The 20,937-nt window shown below is 43.4% G+C and overlaps 1 protein-coding gene across 1 annotated transcript in view; it reads left to right on the forward strand.

The window, feature by feature from the left end:
• HSP90B1 (heat shock protein 90 beta family member 1) overlaps positions 1–19,298 on the forward strand; it is a 37,620-nt gene extending 18,322 nt beyond the window's left edge. Inside the window, exons 3-18 of the mRNA XM_078674901.1 lie at positions 1,356–1,497; positions 1,581–1,697; positions 4,232–4,563; positions 4,702–4,813; positions 5,334–5,450; positions 8,072–8,188; positions 8,367–8,504; positions 8,593–8,670; positions 8,774–8,839; positions 10,309–10,575; positions 10,823–11,068; positions 12,731–12,867; positions 17,407–17,485; positions 17,574–17,729; positions 17,935–18,069; positions 18,767–19,298. Coding sequence (XP_078531027.1) covers positions 1,356–1,497; positions 1,581–1,697; positions 4,232–4,563; positions 4,702–4,813; positions 5,334–5,450; positions 8,072–8,188; positions 8,367–8,504; positions 8,593–8,670; positions 8,774–8,839; positions 10,309–10,575; positions 10,823–11,068; positions 12,731–12,867; positions 17,407–17,485; positions 17,574–17,729; positions 17,935–18,069; positions 18,767–18,796 — 2,269 coding nt within the window. The 3' untranslated portion in view covers positions 18,797–19,298. The remainder of the gene's footprint in view (positions 1–1,355; positions 1,498–1,580; positions 1,698–4,231; positions 4,564–4,701; positions 4,814–5,333; positions 5,451–8,071; positions 8,189–8,366; positions 8,505–8,592; positions 8,671–8,773; positions 8,840–10,308; positions 10,576–10,822; positions 11,069–12,730; positions 12,868–17,406; positions 17,486–17,573; positions 17,730–17,934; positions 18,070–18,766) is intronic.
• Positions 19,299–20,937: the final 1,639 nt, after the last annotated feature.

A 20,937-nucleotide genomic window follows, 5' to 3' on the forward strand; every position in this document is an offset into this window, starting at 1 on the left:
AGCATTGGTACAGTTAACTACTTCTACAATTTAATACTATGAATACATAATCCTAGTCTTGGAATCAAACGCTTCTTACAGGTGTACTGTTAAAACTGCAGGCATACCTATGTCAGTGGTGCTTTTTTCCATTGAAAAGTCTTCTGTTCCGTGCTGTGTTCCTGTGTGATCCTGGGTGTATTATTACTTTTAGTAGTGATATAATTCTATTTGCAAGGATTTTGGCCAAACGCTTGTGATCTGAATTTAGTATGGCTGGTGGGGTGGTCTTGCTAAGGATTCTGTATCACTTATCTGCATGTCTTTAGAAGTGACCCAATTGGTGCCTGTTGATGTAAGCTGAACAGCTTGAGGGACGGTGTCCCACACAAGGTTTTAAAAGAAATTGTGTGGGGGGCCAGTCTGTCTGTTTGACCAGGCCTTTAATTTATTGCAATTGGACCTTGACAAAAACCTCTAGGAAGAGAGTACAGCCATTTATGCTCCTGACAAATTCCAACATTCTTAAGTACCCTTGTATATTATTGTGGGTTACCTGGGGTGCTGTGTAAATATTTTTTTTACGTATGCGTACGTCACTCGCCACTTTGTCCCAATTTGTTTATAAACTAGCTTTTCAGGTGTACCCCATGCAGAAGCAGGTCTTTTTAGATGTTTCATTTTTGGTTGGTTAGGTTAGCCGGCTGCTGATTTTGTTGGCCTCCCTATGTTGACTAGCTATACATTGCGTGTATTCATGAAGGCCTGATCTGTTTATTTCACTGATTGGCCATGTGCAGAGCAAATGTATCATTGTTTCCTCTTGACTGACTGCCACGATTTCCCATTGTCCAAACTCACTCCATTCTAAGTATGTGTCTCCTAAAAGCAGATCTCACTTCATAAGTTGTTTGTACAGCATGTCTCTTGGGGGCCCTAATCCACTGGATTATCACTTGCTAGGATATCCTTAAAGAATTGGTCTGTGTCCTAATTGTTTATATGAATAGAAGATGGGACCAAGGAGGGACTGTGCTGCCTACAGGTTGGGGTAGCTTGTTGTGCCTCTCGGGTTTCTTCTACTTTAGAACTGTAAGAGTTGATAGAAAAATTGAGTGTTCATTTTCTAAATGATACTCACGATGGTGGAAATTGCACAACTCATCAAGGCCATTCTGTTTGTTAGGGATTTTGTACTTATTTCTAGACTTTCAGTCTAAACTCACAAATCCATTTGCTTTAAGGTTAGGCTCAAGATAAAATTGTACAGTGTGAAAATCAATAAAAGTAATTATAGCTGGTTTCGTCTTCAAATGTTCTCTTGTGCAATTGCTGCAATGCAAGTTTACCAAAGTTTATTGTACATATTTCCACAGGGAGGAGGAGGCAATTCAATTGGATGGACTAAATGCTGCCCAAATCAAAGAAATTAGAGAGAAATCTGAAAAGTTTGCATTCCAGGCAGAGGTTAACAGAATGATGAAACTCATCATCAATTCTCTGTACAAGAATAAAGAAGTAAGTCTTGCTAAGATCTCAGTTACTGGTGCCTTTAAATGTTTGTCTTTACTGACGCAAGTCTTGAATTTCTATTTTTCCAGATCTTCTTGAGAGAACTGATCTCCAATGCTTCAGATGCTCTTGATAAGATTAGACTAATATCTCTCACTGACGAGCATGCCCTCGCAGCCAACGAAGAATTGACCATTAAAATAAAGGTAGGTTATTAATATAAAACTGGAGCAAAATAGTTCTGTCTGGCAATATTACGTTTTCCTTTCACCTTTAACCTCTTGTATTTAAGGTATATTTAGTAACCCTAGTTGTAAGTAGGCCATGCTGAATAATCCAGAGGAAAGAGTAAAATTGAAGCGGCATTCAATACCCTATCCCACCACACCATGAAGAGGTTTCATCACATTGGAATCAAAGGAGACTCCCTCAAATTGATCATCCTTCTTCCTCACTGGAAGAACCCAGATAATCGGCCTGCCACCATTCATCTCTGAATCTAAGAATATAGCCTGCGGCATTCCCTGAGGCTTTTCCCTCAGCCCCACACTGGTCAACACCTACATGACCACCCTGGCCATTATCATCTGAAACCACGAACTAACGATCATATCGTAAGCAGACAACACCTAGCTCATCCTCTTGCTATCAGAAGACCTCCAGCTCAAGGGCCAAATTTGACAGGTGCATGATGAGCATTACCGACTGGATGAAGTACAACTGTCTAAAACAAATCTCAGACAAAACAGAAGTACTGAGCTTCAGGAACAACACTTCTCCTTGGAACAACTCATGGTGGCCTCTCAAATTAGGACCCTGTCTGACGGTCACGCCGGCAACTTTGGCATTATCTTGGACAACAAGCTCACTATTAAGAACCAGATATGTTTCCTCAACCTACTTCCTCACTCTTCACATGCTCTGTAAGATCTTCAGAAGGCTCCCTATCAACACCAGATGAATGGACACTCGTCCCTTATAACAAGCCAGCTGGACTACATGAGTGCACTTTATGTAGGGAGCTCCGCGCCTCTACTGAAGAGCCTACAGGACGTAGCAGCCAGACTCTTCCTCTACCATCCCCAGACGGATGATCCACCTCACCCCTTGCCTCCTGAAGCTCCACTGGCTCCCCATTCAGAAGCAGTGTAAATTATAGATGCTGATCCTCCCCTACAACACCCTTTACAATCAAGGAACAGCTTGCATCAAACACTGCATGATCTTCCAACTCGCCTTCGCCTTTTACCCCTACCCCTTCCCCCTCCCCCCCACACACCCCTGCACTCTGCCTCAGTCTCCCTCACCCACACACAGCCACTGCATCAGCCGAAGCAAGAATGGAGGAAGCTCATTCTCCCACCTTGCTGCAAAGGCCTGGAACAACCTCCCTGTGCATCTCAGAACCTCAACTTCTCAGTAATTCAGGAAAGGACTCTATACCTGGCTGCTCAACTGAAACCCCCTCCCCCACCTGATCCGTAAGCAGCATAGCTCGCAGGGCCTGGATATCCTTCCAGGTGATTATCCGCACTTTAAATCCTGATTGAAGTACAACTTGAGGGTAGCACATGATTAAAATTGATGGCCATTCACACCAATCCTCATCAAATTGTATCTAGTTAAGAAAAAGCATACTGGTGCTTAAAAGGCTTTATGGTGCTGTACGACAAATGACCAGATAAATGAAATTGAAGGCGACAGTCCACCTTTCATCCAAGATGCTTTAGACACTGAATTGACTTGGGGGAATTGCAGCAGTCTGCAGCCTTGCTGTCAGTGCTCGGAGGGGGGAGGATGGGAGGGTATGTAAGTGCTCCAGCAACATCCAGCTGAAGATAGTGGGGCCTGCATTTTTTTTCACCCTTCCTAAAAATGTTTCATCCTGAGGTTTGCCCAGTATTTTGTAGTATTAACAATGTTACTTCAGAAACATGAGTGCTTTTTGGGAGTCAATTGTATAAGGTGTTAGTTGAAACTGGGTGCAGTTTGCGGTGGGCGTAGTGCTAATGAAATGAAGCTTTTGTGGCCGAGGTATATGGTAAAAAAAGATAGCGCTATGCCCAAAAAACTTTATGGACAGTGTGACTTAAGGACATTTATTAGAAGCCTAGTCCTTATTGTAGCACAGAAGCATGTGGTTTTGAAACGTGTTCCTTAGGGTTCAATTAAAAGCTATTGTTTGCCATGGAACATCAAAATCCAATTGATTGGTGTGCTGCATTTGTTTGGAGACCTTATTGTGAAGATGTAATTCGTACCGAACAGCCTGAACAATGATCTTAAAGTAGCCATTTGTTTCCAAATGGCTTGTGACCTTGCGCTTCAGAAAGTAGACCCTCCAGTAAGGTTAAAGACTTTCCTAATATCCTTACTGGGTGGGGGGGGGTCGTCAAACTTAATGTCTGAAACGGGTTCAAAGCCCTGCTCTTGCCCCTGCTTGTGTTTATAATTTCTAGGGAAGGGGTTTACTGGGAGACTGTGGCAGGTGAGTTTAAGGTATAATTCTGCATGCTTTGCCAAAGTTTTCTTCCTTGATGCAATCAGGCTCCCAGAACCAGTTAGTGTGTTCCTTGTTGGAATGGTGCCAGCTAACTAATGGAATTAGTACAGACCTGCCAATCGACTCTCATTTTGCACATGCACCTTGGAAGTACTTTTTGAACCAGAGAGCACGTTTATGGAAATGAATGCGTTTTCTTCAGCCACACCATTCACCAATGACTTGCTTTCCTTATAGTGTGATAAAGAGAAAAACATGCTGCATGTCACTGACACTGGAGTTGGCATGACAAAGGAGGAGTTGATAAAGAACCTGGGTACTATTGCCAAGTCTGGAACGAGTGAGTTTTTGAACAAGATCACCGACATGCAGGACGAGAGTCAGTCATCTTCCGAGTTAATTGGGCAGTTTGGTGTTGGATTCTACTCTGCCTTCTTGGTCGCGGACAGTGTCATTGTAACATCAAAGCACAATAATGATACCCAACACATCTGGGAGTCCAACTCCAACGAGTTCTCTGTGATCGAAGACCCCCGTGGTGACACTTTGGGAAGAGGCACTACTATCACGTAAGTGTCTGTGTGATGTGCCAGTCTGGACTTGTGCAAAGTCTGTGATGGTCGCTTTGAAGTTTGCTATAGTTTGAAATGGGCTCGCAGTCATGTAGTATAACTTTTAGTCTTGTTCTTGCATTTTTTTTTGTACAGCCTTGTCTTGAAGGAAGAGGCCTCTGACTATCTGGAACTAGAGACTGTTAAAAACCTTGTTAAGAAATACTCTCAGTTCATCAACTTTCCCATATATGTATGGAGCAGCAAGGTACGTTGTAATTTTTTTATGACAGTTGAGGGGCGGGGGGGGGAGGGCGGGGGGGGGTTAGCAACTGAATTCGGTGTGAAGATGGTAGTACTAACTATAGATGCAGAAGGCAAGTCTAGAGTATTGCCTTAAGGTCCGTTACCAACCACTTAATCATATACAAAGTTCAGTTTTACATTTCGTGCTTGCGCAAAGTAGACTTGTATGATCCGGGTACTGATTTTGTATACAAACTGCTTTGGAGTAGGACTCTGTGACTGAAGTATCTCGGCATATGTTTAACTTCAATGGGAAACTGAATAAAAAAACGTGATCACCTTTTTAGAAATTGACTGCGCTTTCCAATCTGTACCTACTTTAATTTTGTGGGATTTGCTACTTAAAATAAATTTGAATGGAAAACGGGAGTTATGCAACTGATAAATGGTAACTTGATTTAGGGCATGTCAACAAACGTAGAGTTGACTCATGAAGGGTGTAATGTGATGGTTACGTTTACATAAATTGTAACAATTTATAGACTGAGACTGTGGAGGAGCCTATTGACGAAGATGAGGAAGCTAAAGACAAAGAAGATACTGACGAAGAAGCTGCAGTTGAAGAGGAAGATGAGGAAAAGAAGCCGAAAACAAAAAAGGTAAGTATCAAACTTGGAGTTCTGCAGTATGTGTGCCTTCAAAACCTTTTTGGTATACGCATCCTTCATATTTATACTTTGGTCTGGTCAAGCAGAGTTTCTATGAAGTTAGTATATTCGTAGTTACACTTGTTGTCAATTAGTTAGAATCCTACTTCCAACCATAAAACCGGTTTGTAGCGTTAATCTAAACCTGGAATTGTATACAAGATTATGATCCCTTAAGACTAAACTATGCAAGCCCCATATCTGTATGTTGCAACCATCGGGCTGCGTTCATATGCCTCACTGTTCAATTACCTTTGTGCATCTTTATCGCTCAATGTTCAAGTCGGGGCTTCTGTGACTCAGCAGCAGCCTGTTTAATACAGATCTGCACCCGCCTTCTGCTGAAAGAGCAGAGAGGCATGTTTCTTGTTCATACCCATGTGAGCAACAGCAAATAAACCGAAGTTCGTAACCAGGCCAAGCATGTTAGAACTAAATCGCTGGAGTACATATGAAGAAAATGTGAATATAATGTCTGATTGGTTTGAAGAGTAGTTTGGCAGTGTGTTTTTGTTGAAGCTTCTTTCTAGTCCACCACCCCCGTTGTAAACCATGTTTCTTGGACCTGTAGACCTCCGTCTGATAAAGAACATTTTGCTTGCATTTCTGGCCAGATTGGAAGAACCTCACAGGTGCTAATTCCAGAGAGGGTGCAGTTGCCCGGCATTCAGTTCTTTGCTAGGTAATCTGACCGAGGGTGAGCCTTTAGTGGCTCGGGGATCAAGCGTGCCCAATCAAAGCTTGTAATGAATAGCCTTGGCGTTCCGTATTTTGCTGCAGGAGACTACTGGAGCTTAAGCTTGGGTGAAGGTTCCTGCAGGTTGAATTGTGATCTATCTGCAGATTGCAGAGACTGAAGGGACGCGTGCCGTTGGTCTGAGTGGCTTTGATCAGTTCTGATATCTAGAAGATGTAAAGCAGGAGGTTGGCTGGAGAGAGGGACACATTTGTTTTAATCCTCTGATGGCTTTGCATTTTCGTGCTGTGTGGATATTGTGAGGATGTTCAGTCTCTATCCCAGTACAGTGATTGAACAGCCTACAGCAGTGTGGGAAGCATGCCCCGATGTTTAGTTTTGGCCATAGTATTGCCTGATAAACCCTATCAAGGGCCGTGCAATAGTCTGCATTTCTTTACCTTTAGTATCTCATTAGCACAGATAATATTCTAGGGCTCAATGCTGTTACTCTCATCCCTAAAGCCCATTTGAGTCACTGTAATTGTTGGTCTCGGCCCGGAAGTCTAAATCTTTCAACAAAGGTCAAGCAATCATGCTTTGTCCTCTCTTCAGAGAAGTTTTAAGATAGGCTACCATGCTAACAAACTAACCGAAATAAACTTCCCATGTACTGTGTATTTATAATGGCCCCACTGGCCTCAACCTTCATGAAGTCCTTCCGTATCACCCAAAACCGACCAGTCTTTGACTGCTGCCACTTATCTATGCTTTCTATATAGCCTGAAGGCTCCACTATGTAATTTTAAGACTTTGATATTTTTTTAATCAGGTGCTACATGCAGAACTTTTTGTGCCCCCCACCAAAAAATGACTGTACCTGGAATAACATTAATGGCTGACTGTTTCAGAAGGCTTTCCTTGCCATGATCCAAAAAATGTAGGTTTATCTATTTTATATCTAGGGCCTTCATGGCTCTACAGGTACTCACGTAAGTGATATCAAAGGTCAGCCTTTTAGGAATTTAGAGTAAGTGGCACTTAAGTCCTAAGTGCATGAGGAACTTTATTGCCGCATCTGCTTTTTAGGTGTGTAACTAAATTGCACTTAGAGAATTATGAGAGGTGTAATTATGAGCAGAGGTAGGGAAGTTGAAGGCTTTTTTTTTTTTTTTGTGAGAAACCCATGGATGTCTTGTCACTGAAGGAGTGTTTTAGGATGTACTTAGTGTATGGTAGTGTGACTCACCCCCAGCATTGGACCCTGGCAGATTGTATGTGTGCTAACTGTGCATAGAATCGGAGCATCTGTAATTGGCTCTGCAAAAGGGGTTTGCAAGCGTTGTGCTAGTAAACTCTGTTTCTATTGGTGGTTTTTGGAAAATGCAGAGGTTTCACAAAATTTTGTGCAGGAATTGGCTTGAGTTTTTGAGCGTTTGCAAAGATTGATTGCATGGTATTGTCTGCAGACACATTTAAACAGCTTATGAACGTTTGTTAGCCCCAACACAGGAAATTATTGAAAAGTGTGTGTAGTAAGGTGCTCTATTCTAATTTAAAGCACATACAATTGACACCTACTTTCCTTAGTGCAGGAGCATGGCTGACAAGGTGCACATGCCCTCTGGGATCTGTCCATTTTTCCACTTTCAAACTAGCAGAACTATACGGTCTGGCACCTGTAACTTTGCCTCTTATTACATAATTTAAGTCCCAGCAGCCAAAACTCGGGGGTTTACGAAAAATAGCACGTGCCGTTCGAGCATAGTGTCTTGCTGTCTCAGTGCGTCACATTTGTGTCCATAATGTATAGAAAAGCCATTCTTACTGGCGTTATATATTTAGTGTGGTCATCCATTGCTATATTAAGTACGCTCTTGCATTTCCTTGTTTGCAGGTTGAGAAGACGGTCTGGGACTGGGAACTCATGAATGATATCAAACCAATTTGGCAACGACCAGCTAAGGAAGTAGAAGAAGACGAATATACAGCCTTCTACAAATCCTTTTCAAAGGTGATCTTTACTGAAACAGAAGATTGACTTGGGGGATGGATCTTGGTATTTAAATGCGCATTGCGTGTTTGAGATGGGAGCCAGTCACTTGTTAATGCAAAAGTTCTAATACTACATTCTGTATTTCTTCTCTTCCGAACGTTTTAAAATTAAATACTTGTTGTTTGCATTTTATTAGGAAAGTGATGACCCTATGGGCCACATCCACTTCACTGCGGAAGGAGAGGTCACCTTCAAATCAATCCTATTTATTCCCAGTGTTGCCCCTCGTGGCCTCTTTGATGAATATGGCTCTAAAAAAAGTGACTTCATTAAGGTATGAATATCTGCCATTTTAAGTGTGATTGACTGACTGACCGTGTTTTTCAGTTCCTAAAATGTCTTTTACCTCCCTTCCCCAACAGCTGTATGTCCGCAGAGTATTCATTACTGATGACTTCCACGATATGATGCCAAAGTACCTTAATTTCGTCAAAGGCGTGGTAAGTTTTCTGAGGTGGCATCATTTGAAGACTTGTCACTGGTAATGTGGATATTACTTTATTTATTTATTTTACCTTTAAATTGCATTAATTTTTCTTTTAGGTGGATTCAGATGATCTGCCTCTAAATGTCTCTCGTGAAACGTTGCAGCAGCACAAACTGCTTAAGGTAAATTTGTTTAAATAAGTATTGTTTGAAAACTGTAGTAGCCCTAATTACTTGCTCGGCTCCCAGGTGGACAGTAGTAGCCTTCTTTCTAAAAAAAAAAAATAAGTAAATGCTTCGTGGATTAGTCTGTTTCTTCTCAGTATGGTCGACAGTTTTTAAAATACACCCAAGTCAAAGGGTGCAACTAGTGTCCCTAACTTGGGTGACATTTTATGATTACCTAAAATATCCAATAGTATGTAGTTACATCGCCAAATCTTCCAACTGCATGTTCTTGTGGGGGGTTTTCTGCCTGTGCAAGTTGTCAGTGTTTGGAAAAAATAAATATGTTATGTATAGGTTACGGGGTCATAGTTAGGAAATAGAATTTAGAAAAAAAAACCTTAGAAATAACTTGCGCCTCTCTAATGCACTGCTTATGACCTCCCATAGTACATCTCTCATGGCCTTGTCCACCAAAAGGGGAAGTTTTTGTGAAGACTCATCAAGCGGCGCCAAATTTATTGGCAAAACAAACCTTTTCCTAACTAGATCCATGTCTCTATCTAGGTCTCGCAACTGTAAGCACATTCTTGTGTCTTTAAAATTCCCACTTTGGCCCAGGAGGTGCTGCTTGTAGCATGAGCACCACCATGCATACTTTACTTTGAAGTAATGTAGTCTCTCTAGTGAAGATCGCTCAACTTTTAAAGAGGTGCTTGAATTTAGTTTTTACTATTTTGCTGCTGTCTGAAGAATAGCATTAATTGGTATTGGAATACTCGGACCACTGAGTAGTGCACTGCCTCTATGTGCTAAGACTAGGATGTTTAAATTGGTAAGATGGGACTAGAATGTTTAAATTGGTAAGATGGAGAAAAACTTGATTCTTTGCAGTAAAGTAAGCTGGAAAATGCGGGTTGTGCGGGTTTTCCCTGGCAACCCATCAAATATTGGGAGGATAAACTGGGGAAAAGTTGTCAGTTTTGTGTTTTTTTTTTTTTTTTTTTTTTTTTTTTTTTTTTTTTTTGTACCCTGGTCAGGAATTTTTTTATTTCCTTTCTTATTTTTGGGTGCTAGAGGACTCCATTATTGAACAAGAAAAGGATCCAATAAATAGAAGGCCAAATATTTCAGGATTTTAGATATAGTTTTATATGGTACACTACTAATATGTATTCACCTATTGTAATACAAAACCATTTTGAACAGGGTTTTTTCCACATAGCCAGACAAAATTGGTTCCTTCTTACTCGCTGTAGCCATCTGGCCTGGAGTTGTTTAAAAAGGTAGTAGCAAGACCGGGTTTGTTAAACGTTATAGTGGTGGAACAACCTGGTTCTGGAAAATGTGTTGGTAATAGGTGGAGTGGACATAACTGCTCAACTTGAGGCATTTATTTATTGATGAATCTAGTTTTCTCCTTTCCTCTCGATTTATGAAAGGTATTGCACTGTTCTGCCAATTGGTAACATTTCTTTGCATCTTAGGTCATTAGAAAGAAGCTGGTGCGTAAAACTCTAGACATGATCAAAAAGATTGCTGAGGACAAATACAACGAGAAGTTCTGGAAAGAGTTTGGTACTAATGTGAAGCTGGGTGTGATTGAGGACCACTCCAACCGAACCCGTCTAGCCAAATTGCTACGCTTCCAATCTTCACATTCTAGTGAACTCACTAGTCTGGAGCAGTATGTAGAGCGCATGAAGGAAAAACAGGACAAAATCTATTTCATGGCTGGAACCAGCAGGAAAGAGGTATGGCTCTAAATTGATATGGCTATACCCTCTAATCCAGTTCTAAACCACAGTATTTGTTTGCACTTTATATGCAAGCTAAGTCTTGTGCTTTAATCTATTGTCTAGCCTGAAAAGTAAAAGTATGGTTGGGGGCGGGGTGGGGGGGGGTTGGGGCTGAAACATTTTTTTCCTACATCTGTCAGATAGGTGGTTTCTTACATATATTTTAGTATTTGTAATGTAGTGTTATTGAATGTCTTTATAGGCGGAATCTTCTCCCTTCGTTGAACGCCTTCTGAAGAAGGGTTATGAAGTCATCTTTCTAATTGAGCCTGTTGACGAATACTGCATCCAGGCTCTCCCTGAGTTTGATGGAAAGCGATTCCAGAATGTTGCGAAGGAAGGTATAAAGTTTGATGAAAGTGAGAAAACCAAAGAGGCACGTGAAGCTTTAGAGAAGGAGTACGAACCCCTTCTTAACTGGATGAAGGATAAGGCTCTTAAAGACAAGGTATGACACTGCACTTTTGTTTTGATGTAAATTTGCAGTATGTTTTTGATTTAATGCTGTGCATTGGACACCAGTATTAACATTTATGGTTTAATACTTTTAAACTAATACACAAAAAGAAGCTATGTATACCAGTTCAACCGAGAATGGAAACCCTACATTTGATCTGCACAATTCAGACAAGCTGGTGCCATGTTAATATTTTTATGTTGAGGCGAACCTAGCCACACCAAATTAAAGAATGAAACTGGTATGGTGAACAGTAGGAGTAAGAAGGTAAATGAGATGTAAAGGTGAGCAAGGTGTATGGGGAAAGACAGTGGTATAACTTGGGAAGAGAAATGGGCATAACCAAATTGGCACAAATAACAATCTTTCCCAGGTCACAATTTACCACAGCATTCGGATGTGGAGGGGATCAGGCCTGCAAAGCTTTGGAGTTCCATGCCTGATTCATGCGTCTCCCCTCCACCCCACCGACTGCGCTGCTAGCTGTATCTCTTATGCCAAACTTGTGATGATTCCTGGGGTCCAGGCACCTGCCTTGATACAAATTTCACTGAGCTCCGAATTGCCAGCAGTTCCTGTTGCCTATGCAATGTTTGTTCAATTAACTCTGGAAAAAGGGATTGGGTTTTAGCAGCCTTTAAAGATGTAGATCCAATCCTTTACCTTTTACTTTAAACCAAAAATTGCAATTAAGCTTGTACCAAGTACGCCTCTTTGTCCAAGCTAATCTGGTGATGGTGGTAGTGGTGATCATTGATCACTAGGGGGGTTTGAGTTTATCTCCATTTGAAAACCCGAAGTAGGTATCCACAGTTTACTTGGTAGGTGGCCTAGATATAGGCTTGGGCTGCTTCTTTCCTCCTGGTAAAGATAACCAGTTTACACTGGGGTCCTTTTGGTCTTCAATCTGAAAAATGAAGACTTTGTTTTGGCCTCTTCTGTAGCTGGCAGAATAAATACACTTGGGAGTATTGTGGCTGGGACAAGGTATGGTTGGTTCTTCAGAGTCTACAACCTCATTCGTTACGCATAAGCAATTTGCAGGTTTCTTTTACTGTCCAGTGCATTTCTTGGCTGTTAAACACGTTTAGCTTAATTCCAGGTTTCAGGGATCCCTGTGGGAATCCATTCCTTGTTGATGAGTGCCATGATGGAGAACTGTACCATACGGCACTGTTCCAGAATTTGACCTTAACCTTGATTTTACTAGAAATGTAGGGCCTCCAGAAGAATGCCTTATATCTTATGGTGTCATTGACTCTGGTTCATGCTCACCAATTTAGCTGCTTGAAAGCGCTTCAAATGAACCTGTTTTAGTTTAGTCTGAAATTTGGCAACTTTTTATGGTTCAACCTTGGACTATTTCACAGCCATATGTGCTAATCATGAAACTGACTCTAGCTACATAGTATTGCACTTTGCTCTTGGGGTTTTGAACTAATCAATATGGGAATTGTTAGCGCTGACTATCTTAACTGATGCTAACCGGTCCGTGGCCTATTGGACGAGTAATCCTGTTTTGGAACTGCAGTCATCTTCCCCTAGAGAGCTGATGGACTTCAGAAGCTACTGAGAAAGTGTGACGTCATTGAGCATGTTTGATTGGCAGACTATCTTTCTGTTTTAAAGTTCCCGCTTTTTTTCCCCCTCTAGATTGAAAAAGCCATCCTTTCTCAGCGCTTAACTGACTCTCCCTGTGCTCTTGTGGCAAGTCAATACGGATGGTCTGGAAATATGGAACGCATCATGAAAGCACAGGCCTATCAGACTGGGAAGGACATATCCACAAAGTATGTATGACTTTTTTCTCCATCCATTGGGAATAAGGACACTAAATGTGTTTTCTCTCATGAAGCTACAGCCAAATGAGTTGGCAAACTAACATAGCTAGGTGTTGAGATGGAGTCCCCTGTATTGCTTGGAAAGGCTGTGCGGATCTCCCTTTGCGTGCATTCTAGCTTACTATGCATTTTCCTCCAATAGATTTGACTGTTGTGCAAGCCACCATAGATGCTCCATGTTTGTGAAAGTTGTGCCATTCTTGAGTCGCTGCAGCCTCGCAAGCTAGGGATGCCTTAACTAGTGATGCTATAGCTATTTTTTTTATAGCCCAAGGACTTTGGCATTTATACCAGTGTGCCCATCTTGTTCTCATGACTGGACGTGTGTTTACCAGTTGAACAGATGAATGGTGGATCAGTGCTGCAGAACATGGTGGTCCCCTTTTGTATGAAACTGATTAGATCTATCTTCCATATCCAGTCCTGTAGGTACACTCTTCTGTCGCCTCCTGAAATGTGTTTTTTTTCGTGGATGGAATTCTCCAGCCCATTTAATGTGTTCTGTGTAGGTTTCTCCAGCCAAGGGTGTGGCTTGAAAATTGCTTAAGCTGCCGAAGATGTGGCAGTTCTGCATACGCAAACATTTATCTTAGATACACAAAGCAATGGCACTTTTTGCAGCTTGCAATGTTTCAGGCCTAATACACTTCTGCTAAGTGAACACAGTGAATTTGCCTATCTGGAAAAAAACAGGTTAGTATTAGATTCCTTGCCTTAGAATATCCCCAGGCGTCAGACTGGATCCGGAAAACTTTGCGTAGCAGTACCCTTGCGCGTCGGTAGGCGTCTGCAGCTCCGCGTCCGTCGTCTGCATCGTTGGTGCCGGGATGAAGTCGTCAGAGTACTTAGACACCGCCCTCGCGCGCTGACGTCAGTTCTTCGGCCAAAGAGCAATTCTTCGAGGATCTGGGTCCATCCTTTATCCCTGAATTTCAGGACCTGGACGACGAGGGAGACTGGGTAAGGGGTGGTCTGAGGACCCCCTGGCACGTGAGGACTGGACACAGGAACTAGGGGAAGCCAGTTGCCTGGATACCTCCCCAGAGACTGGTTTTGTCTCCCCTCCTACCGTCGCTACGGAGGTTGAAGTATGAAGTTTCAGTGGGCCCAGCATCGGGGCAACTTATCCGACCATGTCTTTATCTCTGAGGGCATTGCAAGACAGTTGCAGTGGTGGCTCACGGACCGCGATTCGGTCAGCAGCCAGTCCCTCTCCCTACCCCAACCGGAGCACAGTTGCGACGGACACGTCCCTCCAGGGCTGGGGGGGGGACCACATGGGAGAGGCGGAGATCAGAGGCCTCTGGTCTCCGGCGGAGTCCGGGCTCCACATCAACCTTCTGGAGCTGTGGGCGATGCGGCTTGCACTGAAGGCATTCCTCCCCTCTGTCCGGGGGAGTGTAGTGCAGGTGTTCACGGACAACACCACCGCCATGTGGTACTGCAACAAACAGGGTGGGGTGGGGTTGTGGACCCTTTGCCAGGAGGCTCTGCACCTCTGGCAGTGGCTGGAACATCAGGGCGTGACCCTGGTGGTTCAACACCTGGCAGGTTCCCTGAACGCCAGGGCGGACTAACTCAGCCGTTGGTGCATGATGGATCACGAATGGCGTCTGAACTCCGACGTGGCGCAAGGCCTCTTTCAGCAATGAGGAGAGCCTTGGTAGATCTATTCGGCACAGAAGAGAACGCACAAGGTCATCAGTTCTGTGCGTTGGAATTTCCAAGACTGCACTCGCTCGGAGAATCTTTCGTCACGAGTGGAGTTTCGGTCTGTTGGATGCCTTTCCGCCTATACCACTTCTGCCCAGAGTGCTGAAGAAAATGAGGCGCGACCGGGCCCAAGTCATCCTTGTGGCTCCGGAAACTGGGCACAAAGATACTGGTATCCCGAGCTACTCAGCATGTCAGTTGATTTTTCTCCCCCCCCCCCCCCCCCACCCGATTCTCTGCCTCTTCAGGAGGACCTTCTGTTGCAGCAGCAGGGGACGGTCCTCCACCTGAACCTGTCCAGTCTCCACTTGCATGCGTGGAGTTTGAGCAGCTGCAGTTGAGGCCATTTGACTTGCGTCCTGAAGTCTGTAATGTGATTCTGGCAGCCAGGCGTCCCTCCACAAAATCGGTATACGCCTGCAGGTGGAACAAATTTGTGGCATGGTGCACAGCAAAGGCTGTGGATCCCCTTTCTGCCCCCCTTTCAGAGGTTCTCCTCTTTCTTCTTTCTCTTGCCCAGCAGGGCTCTGCTCTTGGCACTCTAAAGGGCTACCTCTCTGCCATTTCCGCCTTATTAAGGCTCCCTGATCAGCCCTCTTTGTTCAAGTCCACGGTTGTAAATCGGCTTTTGAAGGGCATCACTGTTTCCTCCTGTTCCTTTTCGTGATGCCTCAGTGGGACTTGAATCTTGTTCGGACTTATCTGATGAGCGCTCCCTTCGAGCCACTTCATAACTGTCCTCTTCGTCTCCTTACTCTTAAGACTACATTCCTGGTTGCCATCACCTCTGCCAGGAGAGTGAGTGAGCTCCAGGCTTTCTTCTCAACCTCCCTTCCTTTCTGTCCATCCGGACAAAGTTGTGTTGTAGACGCGACCCTCTTTCCTGCCCAATGTAGTCACAGCCTTCCACATCGGGCAGTCCATCACTTTGCCCACCTTCTTTCCGCATCTCTCGAAAGAGGGAGAGGCTCCACCGTCTGGACCCAAAACGTGCGCTCTCATATATCTGGATCGCACACGCCAGTGCCGGGTGGATGACCAACTCTTGGGTTACGTGGGCGCTAAAGTGTCGGGCGGTGCACAAACGGACCATTTCTCAATGGGTCGTCTTGTGCATCAAGGCTTGTTACTCTCTGGCTAAAAAGGAGCCTCCTGTGGGGCTATGTGCCCATTCCACTCGGGCCACGGCGGCTACTACTGCCCTGGGTCGAGGAGTCCCCTTGCAGGACCTCTGTCGGGCAGCTACGTAGGCCTCGCTGCACACGTTGGCAAGACACTACTGCCTGGACAGCCAAGTCCGGAGAGATTGTTTTTTTCGGCCGTTCCGTTCTCCAGGACTTTCTGGTGTGATCATTGGTTCGCAGACCCACCACCGGGGTTGGTATTGCTGGGGTATCTATTCTAAAGTAAGGAATCGAATACTAACCGGTTTCTTTCAGATGCACAAGTTACTTACCTTCTGTAACATCTGTAAGAAACAGAAGTTAGTATTAGATTCCTTACGGACCCACCCATCCTCCCGGTTCTGCGAACTGATATCTAGGGTTAAGGTCATCACTTTTCAGGGCCCTAGTTTTTATGGCACCAGTGTTGGTTTTTATCATGGCTCTGCGTTTCTGGCGCGGAAAAGCGGTGTATAAGAACTGACGTCAGTGCGCGAGGGCGGCGTCTAAGTACTCCGTCATACCGCCACCGCCACCGCCGACGATGACGGACGCGGAGCCGCAGACTACTCCTACCGACGTGCAGGGGTACTGCTACGCAAAATTTTCCGGATCCAGTCTGACGCCTGGGGATATTCTAAGGTAAGGAATCTAATACTAACTACTGTTTCTTACAGATATATCGTTACCGAAGTTAAGTAACTTGTGCTTCTGTACACAAACAGGGACTTTAACACGGGTTAATATTATGCATATTGTGAAGGATGGCAGTTTCCCCTCAAACAGTTGTAGAGATGGGAATTCTATGATTTAGTCTAAGCACAATTTCATTTTGGCAAGTCTGTCTATACTTTTTACTCAACCGTCTATTAGGCACTTTTCAGCCGAGGCTGGGTTTTTTTCATACTGAGTAGCAACAGTTAACCTCCTTGTAAGGTACTTATTTATTAAACAAATTTAAACTGGCAGTACCAGAAAGGTAGTCTACTTACAAAATGTAATCTGAAGAGTTTGCAGTCTAAAATATTTCCGTGATACATAACCGGCTTTTCTAGGAAGAAATCCTTGGCTACATGTTTAAACATTTCCGTTTCTGCTAACCTTGTAGACTAGAAGTTGAGATTCGGAGGACATGGCTATCCGTCTTCATCCTTGCATCATAATTTCAGCACCTCTTACATCTCCAGACAACTTCAATAAATATTGCATGAAGGGCAAGCCTCTATAATGGCAGTCCTAGCAATGTGTCGAGCCTGAGGGAATTTGGTTAGAATGCATGATTCACAGTTGTAGGAGAAGTTTTACCTTCAATCTAACTTAAAGTACATTGCATGTATTTTTTTTCCCCCCAGGATGGAGTGCCATTAATAGAGATTTTTAAGCTAAAATTGTGTTTTGCTTGGGTACCCTACAACCCATGCAAGACATGGGAATGACAGTTCGGTGCACCTAGTATCCCGTGTGCGGATTCTTATTGTCATATAATTTTTCTTTGCTAGTATCATAGGAGCGATGCGAAAAGTTAGTTTATTCAGTATTGCATCGCTTTTTAAAGCACATTAAGTCTTTTCCAGTGTTTTGATCAGTGTTAAACCTTCTGCTTTCTTTTTAGTTACTATGCTAGCCAGAAGAAGACCTTAGAAGTGAATCACAGACATCCTTTAATCAAAGATATGCTCAGGCGCGTCAAGGTGAGGTTAAAGAAATGTAATTTGCCACCTTTGCCTGAATCCACTTTATGCCGTTTGATAACTCCATTCACCAATCCTGTTTAATTAGGAAAATGAAGATGACCAGACGGTGTCAGACCTTGCTGTGGTCCTTTTTGAAACTGCAACAATCAGATCTGGCTATCAGTTGCAAGACACCAAAGAATACGGAGATCGAATTGAAAGAATGCTTCGGCTCAGCTTAAACATAGACCTTGATGCAAAGGTAAGTAGTGAGAATAAAATGATGTTGGCTGGAGGGGCTAATCTGACTTGGCTCATGCTCTGCACTTCGTCTGTCATGCAAACTGTTCTACTGTCTTGATTCATTCTGTTTAGCACTGGGTCGTTGGTCTGCATGGAGTGATAACATGCCAATTGGTGAACTCAATTAAATGTAACTTACGAATGTGCTGTATTCCCTATGGTAGGTTGAGGAGGAGCCTGAAGAGGAACCTGAAGAGCCAGCAGATGATGGAGAACCAGATGATGATGAAGAAGAAGAATTGGACATGGAAGCAGAAGGCGATGAGCGGACAGACTCCAAACCAGACAAAGACGCACAGGTCAGTGTGAGCTATTTTAAGGGTCTTCATTCACATTTGTCGTTCCCTGGCAGTCTGACTGTACATTTGCTTCAATCCGCTTGCAATCACCAAATATTTGGTGATTGCAAGCGGTTTGAATCAAATGAAGTTTACTTCTCATTCACTCTGGCCCACAAATGCTGTGCCTCTCCAGCGTGGGGTACTTGGATGAGTGCTTAATTTTATAACCGGGAAATACGCAGAACTTAAATTCTGCCTTTAATACCAGAGGTGAGCTGCATCGAAGACCATCCCTCGATGGCTGTCCTACTAAAGATCACATGGTTAGCTCCTGCTACTCAGTCTGATACTTCTGCCTACAATGGGTTGTACTAGCCACTGTCCTCTGAATGTGGGACGCAAACACCTTTTTCTGGGGAGAGTTGAATAAAATCACTGTACGATACCCATAGAAGTGCAGTTTTCTTTGGTTTTTCAGTTTTCTTTTGATACATCCATTTTAAGAATAGAACTGTATAGGTTTCAGCATGGCATTCAGCAGTGTGTATTCTAACAACGTTTGAAGTCCTAGCAGTCCCATTCAGTGTGGCACACTTAGATGTGTTATCCAGGCAATAGCTCTCCTTGGTAGCGTTTAAACATTAACACCCGTGGCATTATATACTGGATTTTTGCTGCTGGAAACCTTGGCTAATGAGTTTTTCTTCTTTAACAGGAATCCACAGATGTGAAGGATGAATTGTAAATGCTGAACTCTCCGTTGGAATTTTGAGTGTCTTGGTGGGAGGGGGCGGGGGTCTATGGATACGGTTTCACTGTAAAATGTTGGGGTGGGGAAGGATTTTTTAAGTTTTTTTTTTTTTTAAACATTCCACCAGAATGTAAATTTGTACTATTTATGATGTTAAATCCAGTCATGTGAACAAATAAATGTTCCAAAACACCACACTTGTTTCATTATGCTGTTCCACTACGACAGTTTTCTTTTATGCTGTTCCACTACGACAGTTTTCTTTTGATTTACTGAGCCTTATTGAACTGCACTGGTATTTTAAAGGTATTGCAGTTCTTTCCATCACAAATTGACGCAGACACTGGAAACTGTTTTGTTTAAGTATGAATGAGAAATGTAAGGTTTTTTTGAATGGCTAACGTTTGAGGCCGTTTATGAATTCATGTTGACTGATTATATTGTTAGTTCCACCACTGTGGGTGGCATTCATGAAATAAAGGTTTGGTCTTTTGTACTGAGAGCCTCTTTGTGGCATTGCGGGGGAGGTGGGCTGCAGGGGAGAGTTAATTTACCTGGACATTCATCGTACTCGCTTATGGGAGCAGCCTGTATTCTATCATTTCAACACGTTTTACCGGACTTTCACGCAAAGTGGTTATTTAGCAGTATGACAAGGGCCACTGGAATTGTCTGTGCGACACGGCGATTTTCGCATGATTGTAGACTTGCCACATTCATCTGCAGCATAATCTGAAGATTTTAACACCCAAAAAAGTTTCCAGCTCAAACGGTTTAAAAGGTAAAAAAAAAAATGCAGCAATAGGTTTCGCCGCCAGTGAAAGGTCCTGTGCAAAGCTGGACTGGTCATGTTTTTGCCTATTGGCATATTTGAGTGTTAAACAGGTGCTAATGAGGTGCAACACATTCCTAGACGGTGTTCACAAGTTTAAAAATGAAGAAATAAAATGTAATACTAGTACAGAATGGGCATCATAATTTTCCTTTTCTTGCAGCCTAATTTACTCGACCCGGCTGCATAATTTGGCACTGCCGCAGCATAATTCCAGTGGCCCTTAGTATGACTAAATTTCATGTGCTGTACTCATCATGCCATCTAGTGGCTGGATTGTTTTGTTTTAAATGGTTGGTGCATCAAAACACCAAGGACCATAGTACAAATGGGGCATGCTTTCGGCGTTTGTATCACTGCACACCTTTAAACAATTCAAGGTGCCCTATTAAAACTGCTGCCCCGAGGGCAGCTGTGAAATCACGTTATCTTTGGGGCGGGTCATTCAGTGAAATATATATTGGCTGCTTAGTTTCTCTCTGTAGGATGCACCTACCTGCATTTTCCAGAAAGAGATCGCCTAGCAAGGGAATGTCTGCCTTTTTGTGGCATGCTTAGTGTCCTACCCAAGGGCTCGTTTCCCATTTACGTCTAACTATTCACTTGTTTGCATGGAGATGTGGTCCCATGTAAATGATTAAATCCCTCCCTTCCCCCCCCTCCCCCCTAAAGATGGCGTTTGCACAACTTGTGTGCCTGCACCATAGTTATTACAGAAGGGGCTGCACAAGCTTTTGTGGCCTCCTCTGTCATACCACGGTGTCCTAGGAAGCATAAAGTAGGCAGACATTCCCATTGCACCCCTGGAGCACTTTTACAGCACCAATGTGTGTAACCAGTACTTCTTTCTGGACCACACTATAAACAAGGAGTGGTTTGTCAGAGGCGAAGCACAAGACTCTGTAGGCAAAAATCTGGGCAACCATGTACTATATGGCATTCTCCCTCATATATTTCAGGAGTCCAAATATACTGACGGGGGGGGGGCAGGGGGGGGAGATGATACTGATGATGAATTCCTAGTAGAGCGGGTTATCACACACCTAGGACAATGGGTATTTAGATTAAAAAGAATAATCTCAAATTCATTCCCACTGTGAATGATGGAGTCACAAACCTAAAAGGTATGAGCTCCTTCCCTGGAGTGAAAACTGAAAATAATGCTTGGAATGGGAGTCTTTCTTTAAGATCCCAAAGGCAACCTATAATCAACAGAGACCAAACTAAGTCAGGAGTTCAAGCATACCCATTCTAAAATCAATGTCTGACCGCCCTGCAAAACTGACATATATGGACTAATACA

Source organism: Lissotriton helveticus, chromosome 1_1 (genome assembly GCF_964261635.1).
Source record: "Lissotriton helveticus chromosome 1_1, aLisHel1.1, whole genome shotgun sequence".
In the NCBI taxonomy this organism is placed as follows: Eukaryota; Metazoa; Chordata; class Amphibia; order Caudata; family Salamandridae; genus Lissotriton; species Lissotriton helveticus.